The sequence below is a fragment of the Ovis aries genome, chromosome 25 (genome assembly GCF_016772045.2).
Source record: "Ovis aries strain OAR_USU_Benz2616 breed Rambouillet chromosome 25, ARS-UI_Ramb_v3.0, whole genome shotgun sequence".
NCBI classification, from domain to species: Eukaryota; Metazoa; Chordata; class Mammalia; order Artiodactyla; family Bovidae; genus Ovis; species Ovis aries.
In genome coordinates, this window is record NC_056078.1 from 18,181,581 (window position 1) to 18,189,478 (window position 7,898).

Below are 7,898 nucleotides of genomic sequence, written 5' to 3' on the forward strand. Positions count from 1 at the left end.
AAAAAAAAAAAAAAAAACTACTGTGCTCTGTAAGCAGAAGAGCAGCGTCATCAGACCCTGATCCAAACAACAGCTGAGGACAGCTGTGGGGAGTAACTATGGTGACCCTCTCATCTCCTCAGAAACAGAAAATTACGAAAGCGCAGTCCAGCAGACACTGCTGCCTGTGCGGCCACAAAGAGGTAAAGTTAACTCAACAGCCTCCTTCCCAGGGCTAAGGCCACAGGAAAACGACCTTGGAGGGCGTACTAGGCCGGAGTGGCGCCAGAAGGTTAACGACCCTCTTGCCCGGTTCCGGTGACGGCCAGTAGCCTGCACTACACCACAAGCCGGACGACGGAAGTGCGTCACCCCAACATGCCGAGGAATGCTGGGAGTTGTAGTTTATTGGCTGTTTCTCTTGTGCCCCAATTCGCCTTTCTTCTAAGAAGCAAAAACCTTGGAACCATAATGCAGGTCGATTTATGACCCACAAATCTAATCCTTCCCTTTTCCAGATGACAAAGGGAGCTCTCTCAGAGCGCATGCGGAATACCGGACCACAAGTCCCAGCATGCTCTGCAGAGCGCCTGGAACGCCTGATCACCATCGTAGGTGCGGGCCGCATGAATGGAGCTGCTGGTGTAAGGCAAAGCCCGCCACCGTCCGCGCGGCCGGTGCCTGCTCCCAGAGCGTGAGTGCGGGTTGTGGGCCGTGCGCGTGCGCGCTCAAAGGGGGCGCGAGGCAGGCGCGCCCGGCGGTTGCCGGCGCGTGGCTGCTGAGCTTGGCGGCTGTAGTGCCGCGCGCCCAACTGACCGGTAGTTGCGGGGCCTCTAGCCTCGCTCCGGGCTGCGGGCAGCCGTGGCGGCCGCCGGCGACCGCAAGGGGCGGAGGAAAGCTGGGGGCGGAGGGGGGCGGCCTCGGCCTGCAGAGGAACTGCAGGGCATGCCCCGAGACAACATGGCCTCCCTGATCCAACGGATCGCCCGCCAGGCGTGCCTCACCTTCCGGGGCAGCGGGGGCGGCCGCAGCTCTTCCGACTTCGGCGAGGCGCCAGGCCCGGAGGCGCCGATACCGCAAGGCTTCCCGGAGAACCTGAGCAAGCTGAAGAGCCTGCTGACCCAGGTCCGCGCGGAGGACCTGAACATCTCTCCGCGTAAGGCCACGCTGCAGCCGCTGCGGCCCAACCTGCCGCCCGTCACCTATATGCACATCTGCGAGACCGACGGCTTCAGCCTCGGCGTGTTCCTGCTCAAGAGCGGCACCTCCATCCCGCTGCACGACCACCCGGGCATGCACGGCATCCTCAAGGTGCTCTATGGGACCGTGCGCATCAGTTGCATGGACAAGCTAGAGGTGGGCAGCGGGCAGCGGCCGCGGGCCCCGCCACCAGAGCAGCAGTTCGAGCCGCCTCTGCAGCCCCGGGAGCGGGACGCGGTACAGCCGGGCGTGCTGCGCTCTAGGGCAGAGTACACGGAGGCCAGCGGCCCGTGCTTCCTCACGCCACACCGGGACAACCTGCACCAGATCGACGCTGTGGACGGGCCCGCCGCCTTTTTGGACATCCTGGCCCCGCCCTACGACCCCGACGACGGCCGGGACTGCCACTATTACCGAGTGCTGGAGCCTGTCAGGGCCAAGGAGGCCTCCGGCTCGGCCTGTGACCTGCCCCGAGAAGTGTGGCTCCTGGAGACCCCGCAGGCCGATGACTTCTGGTGTGAGGGGGAGCCTTATCCAGGTCCCAAGGTCTTCCCTTGAAGCCGCCGGCGCCCTAAAGCGGTGGGCCGAACACTTGCCCTACTCAGATCTAGGCTTGGCTGGCCGCGACCCCATCACAAGGGCTTTCTTCCTTCCCCCGGCCTGGGTGTTGGATCTACTGGAATGGGCAGTAGCCGCTTCCTCGGGAGTCTTGGGAAGCGCGGGCGACTGGATTGCAACCACCGGGCACGGTTTTGGGGGCGGAGTAGGCGGGGAAGCTAGGTTGTTTCCTGGCTCTGTCACTGCCACTGGGGTTTGGAGTGGGGGGAGGGGGAGGGAGCAGGGGACTTATCTGAAGTGCTTCCATCTTAAAGCCATAATGAAAATTTTCTTTCCTCTGTTCCCATCCTGTTCAAAATATACAAAGTGGTTTTCTCCGCCCTCCTCTGGGTAAATAGGGTTTGTTTTCCACTTGTGTCCTTATGTCCTTTTACTGCTTATTGTTATAGTTCTAACTTATTGACTTTGCATGACCTAGTGGTTTGAATAGTTTTTAGTTCAAGTCATTGGTAAAAACTAGGTTTAAAAAGTTGAGCTACTATTTAAAGTGAGCTGTCCGGCCTAATTAAGTTTTGTGAAAATTAAGTCCATCTTTTCAGATTTGAGGGATTACACAAACTAACTATGCATGTAGAGGACAAGATTTCTTTTCTTTCCTACCCTTGCCCAGTAACCATATCTCGGTTACGCTGGCAGCAAAAACTAAGCAATTCAAGCACCTGTGTATCTCAGTGACAAATGATCACTTAGGGCTTCCCCCACTGAGTCTCCAGATCCAGAGTTGAGCAGATGTTTTTACTGCAGGTTCACCTTCAATGCAGAAACTGTATTATCCTGAAGTGACTTTTATGTCTTAGTGTACTTTAGGAAGTAATAAAGTAATTCTACATTTTCTAACCAGAGCTGAATCAGTATGCTTCCAAACAACTGAATGTAAAACACTGGTAGCCAGCTGTTGAATTCTATGTGCCCCTATTTACTTCCAGTATTTTCCTGCAAAAGTAGAGCAAAATGTTGATGACTGTTTCAAATTCTCTTAGGAGCTCTGATGTTTGAGGGGCTGGTGGTTCCAGCTGTGTGGTTGGTGGCAGTGTTCTTAGGACAGCCCCCCTCAGTGCTTGCTTCATCTGGGGTGGGTTTTCTGCAGGAAGAGAGGCACAGATGACCAGGGCTAGAGAACTGAGAATTAACTATACTGCTAGCCACTTTAGGACACCCAAACTTGGGACAAAACACTTCCCACTCCGAACCTCTTGAACAGTTGTGCTATCTGTGACTAGTTTTATCTTTGTCCTTTTAATAGGCTGAGCAGCTTCACCTTGTTTACAAATGTATTGGCACCGTTTGCTTCAGGCCAAGGAACACTCCTGTTTCCCCGCTTTTTACTATTTATAGGAATCCTTTTTTCACAAAACTTTTAATAAAAACAAACTGTAGAAATAAACACATTAAAATTTGCCCAGCTGTTGTCTAAGCCCTCTTGATTGACTTACCCAGGTAGTAATTGAGTTCTGTAATAATAATAATTCTGTAATAAAGAGGGATTTGCTATTGGTGAAAAGTGATGACCCTGTAGGGAAGCAGTATGAGCCTTTGCCTCTTTGCACACTGAGTTACAGAGGCCCAAAGTGAAGGAAGGTTTGTTCCCAAACTTAGAATGGAAAAGCAAATTCTTCATGATTTTTCTTAAAAAACAAAAAAGATGGTACTCAATATGATATGCCACTGTGCTGTAAAACCTCACAGAGGCATAATGCATTTCTTCCAGGTTGCTAAGTTGTTTTATGACAGTGTCCCATTCTGGTGTGATTTATTATACCTTACAGGGAGTTTGAAGCACTTCTTCATGCTGTTTTGTTTGAAATTAAGTTCTAGATATGCAAATGATGACTTCCTTTAAAATTGTTGACAAGGGTTTTTTTTTTTTTATAACAGTGATGAATGTGTATTATCAATTACATACCTACCTGTTTTGAATTACATTGTAGCAAAAAGTTGACCAGCTTATAACAATTGTTGATGATGGGTGATATTTAAGTTTTAATACAACCTGGAGTACATTAAACTAACCTACAGACTCATTCTAGCAATAAGACAGTAATAAAGAAGGAATTGTTTTTCCAGACTTCATTATGAAAATTTTTCGCATATAAGCAAGTTGAATGAAAAGACCAAGGTGCTTTTCAAAAGAGTAACTGAAATTATCACAGGCCAAAACAGCAATATATATCTAATTTAGTTCAGTAAGAACAGTGGAACTTTGGTTCACTAATAGATTCTGAGTAAATTAATGGTGAAAACAAAATTAACTTGTTTTAGTGAGCCATTGAGGAAAGACTGTCCTCAACACAAAGACAAAATATGCAGAAAAGCCTTGCACCTTTCTGCATAAACTCTTAGATATGATCATGTGCTGCTGTTGTGCTTCCTTATATTCCTATAATATGTATGGGTAACAACTGTGGAAAAAAGTTGTCTTCTCCTACAAAGACTAATGAGCACAATGATACTAATCACTTAACTTTTCTGTTGAATAACAAATGCAATAACTGCCTCTCATTGATGAAAGTTTGTCTAATACTTCTAAAGCTTTTTAATTCTCTGGTTATATCAATTTAGAGTATTATATATCTGCCTACTACTTTATGGGAATTGATTTTTTTTTTTATTAAGTCTGAATTGCATGGATGGAATTTACACTAACTGCTGTTTACCAGTGAAAATGATGAACCATTTTTTAAAGTAATGTGTGTTGGTCAACAGGAGTGGGTTATCTGACCTTTCAACACTAACAGCCTTTACCTTTTCCCAAAACTGACACCTTTTATTCCTTCTGCATTGTCCCCTTGTAGGTGCATTAGTCTAGGCATCTCAGGAGGATTCTCATCACTGATCTATTCCAAATAGTAGAATCTTGTGCTCTAGTTCTGCTCACCGAAGAAGCAATAGTGTGTCTTTAATTCAGGACTCTGCCCATTACTATTCAACTCTAACCTGAAGGCAGGGCTACTCTTGTAACTCTCCTGTTCTGAATTCAGAACTTCCCATCACACACAGAAGCTGACCATTGATTCTTACAGTACAATGAGTGTCAAAGAAGGAAATCATTTGTTAAGCCCCATATAGATAATGAATCTTCTGATCCAGGGATATTTACATTTCTAGATTAAAATCTGTACTTATGGAAAATAAAGGCATTTTGAAATTGTTTAGAAGTAACCTTATTTGATTATTGCAAAATGGAGAAGGAAAATATTACTTGCTATAATGTCTGTATTTGAATTACTGTAAAAGGTTCACAGTCTGTATGGTAAGATTATGTTGCAGTAAAAAACTGGGGGTCTTCTGGAGATTCTAAAGTCCAAGTAATAATATAAACTGAATAGTTTATTTCCCTGTGTGTAATCTTTGACACAGCCTGATTGAAAACACATCTGAAATTATCTAACATGCAACCATACTATTTGCTGCACCAAAAATACTGCTTTTATATTTAACCTAAGGAAAATAAGCTAGTGCAGAAAAGAAAAACAACTTTCATTCTTGGAGGAAAGAATCTTTGGACTTAAATATTTTCTTTTCTTTGCTTTTTCTGTAAAACTTGTTTCACTACTTTGGATTGGCAGCATTGTAGGCACCTGTGGGGAGGGGATAGTGACCTTTCCTTCCTACCACCACCCCCAAAGTTGTATTGAAGTGTTAAAATATCACTACAACCATTTTTAATATATACCAAACAATTTGCCTTAGTTTCATTAGCATTTAGGATATTGAAATTAAATAGCCTGGTTTACAAATAGTTGGAAACCTAACCTAAAATTAGTATACCTATTTTTAATGTGTACTGAACCATCTCAACTGCATTATAATCTTTAAGGAATTAGTCTCTGGACATTTATTTTTAATAAGAAGTCCCAGTAACAGCTGAAACATCTATAATATTAATAAAGCATATTGACTAAAAGAGAGCAGATGTATTAGCTTTATATGCTTTATTTCTTGGGCAGAGTAAAAAAAATGAGACACCTGTGAAAAGTATCCTGAATGTTTCAAGCAGAGTAAAATATGATTAAAGATTGACCTAACATGTTGAAATCAAGGAGTAAAACCCAGAAAGTTGGCTCTGAAAAAATACCAAGGTATATTCCTTATGGTATGGTAAATGCCAGGTCACCAAACCTACATCAAGGCAAAAGTGACTATGTAATCAATTTAACTATCAAAATGTCTTTCATCTTATTAAAAAAAGAGTTTGGTCTGTTGCTTTGTAAATGATTGTTTACCTTGTCTTGATTGAAGGTGCTCTAAAATTAAAATTTGGCAAGACAGTTATAAATCACATAGAACTTAGATGTATTTATGGCTTCCCTGGTGGCTCAGGTTATAAAGAATCTGCCTGCAACGCGGGAGACCTGGATTTGATCCCTGGGTCAGAAAAGTCCCCTGGAATGACACCCCACTCCAGTATTGTTGCCTTGAGAATCCCATGGACAGGAGCCTGGCAGGCTACAGTCTATGCAATGGCAAAGAGTCCCATCAGACTGAGCAACTAACATTTCATTTTCATTTAGGTTTATTTTTTAAAGATGTTTTAGTAGAGTATTATTAAAAACCATTATCAAAATGGCATTGTTATATATACAAAACTTCTTTAACAAAATTGGCCAAGCAAGGATGATACTATGCCAACAAACTAGGAAATAATGAATCTAATGGGATGACACCAGTCACTTAGAATGATCTGACACTGGAGTTTAGAAAGTTCCATTTAGTAGTTATGAGAGGTATTGTGAATCTTTGAAATAAGGACAGGGAAGAAATAAGGGTTACTTATCCCCACAAATCAGATTTCAAATTCTAGTGCTGCTGTGCTGTCAAGGGCCAAAAAAGTTTCCCTGAGTAGCAGCCACTGTGTGCTGTTCTAAAATACAAGCCATCTATTATCAGCCATGTCTTAGTAACAGACGACGCAGTTTTCAGATGATGTATCTAGACAGTGGGCATTCCAATGTGTTACACTTGTGTAAGGATCCAGAGGCAGTGAGTGAAGGAAATTCTAGTGCTGCTGTGCTGGTAAGGGCCAAAAAAGAGTTTCCCTGAGTAGCAGCCACTATGTGCTGTTCTAAAATACAAGCCATCTATTATCAGCCATGTCTTAGTAACAGACGACACGGTTTTCAGATGATGTATCTAGACAGTGGGCATTCCAATGTGTTACACACTTGTGTAAGGATCCAGAGGCAGTGAGTGAAGTTAAATATTATTCAGGTCCAGTTATAAAGTAAAAAAGATAACAAAGACAATCTGTATTGTATTATAGATAGATATTGTCTGGGGGAGGGGGTTTCAGTTAATTTATACTTTAAAATCACTACAAAAGGCTTGTACTAAAATGACCCCTAGAGTATTGTTCTGCAAAGCATTATCCAACGAAGGGCCATATTTTCCTATTTGATTCAGATTGTCTTTTGAGATTTTAAGGCTGGTGTACACCTGTACATCAACTAAAAAGCTGGGTATTTGTCTCTAGACCCACCAGACCTATGGCAGAGAATGATCCTTCAAAATGGGTGTAATCGGGGAGACGTCTGGAGAGAAATGAGTCCTGGGGTAATTCCTTTGGTAACCCATTAATACTGTCATCAGCAGTGTCTGAGTGCATTTTTGATCAGAAGAGGCGATAGCACTTTTCAAAAAGTTTTCTGTGGTCATGAGACTAATCCTGGAACCTGAAAGTCATTTCCAGCTTGACCACGCCACCACACTTTCCACAAAGCCACATCTCGTCTGAGTTCCAGGCTCTGGTCAGGGTTCTGAAAGCAGTTGCAAATGTGTAGTCTCCGAGTGGGCACTTGTTTGTAAGTATTTATTTTCCGGAGCCCACTCAGGAGCAGAGAGAAGCTATAGGCTGTTACAGAGGACGGAACAATGAGTCAAAACAACGCCTCCCCACTTTTACACTAATGCATGGGGGAAATCCCCGAATGCCAGCGAATGCTCGTGTTTGATTATGAATGGAGATTGCTTTGCAGCAAGAGGGCCGATGTGGAGACTAGCAAAGAAAACTTGGAGATCATGGGCTGGTCAAAGTACTAAAACCCACTGGGTACTGTTGAAGTCACACCCAATAAATCTTGCATAAATAATTTCTGCAGCAAAAA

The 7,898-nt window shown here is 44.0% G+C and overlaps 1 protein-coding gene across 1 annotated transcript; it reads left to right on the forward strand.

Moving 5' to 3' along the window:
- The first annotated feature begins 571 nt into the window (after positions 1-571).
- Positions 572-6,009, forward strand: ADO (2-aminoethanethiol dioxygenase). Its single transcript, XM_027962172.2, has one exon. The coding sequence runs from the start codon at positions 925-927 to the stop codon at positions 1,735-1,737; it is 813 nt and encodes a 270-aa protein (XP_027817973.1). The 5' UTR covers positions 572-924; the 3' UTR covers positions 1,738-6,009.
- Positions 6,010-7,898: the final 1,889 nt, after the last annotated feature.

Excerpts from the sequence above, each read along its gene's own strand:
- ADO (XM_027962172.2), top strand. The coding sequence starts at position 925 with ATGCCCCGAGACAACATGGCCTCCCTGATCCAACGGATCGCCCGCCAG.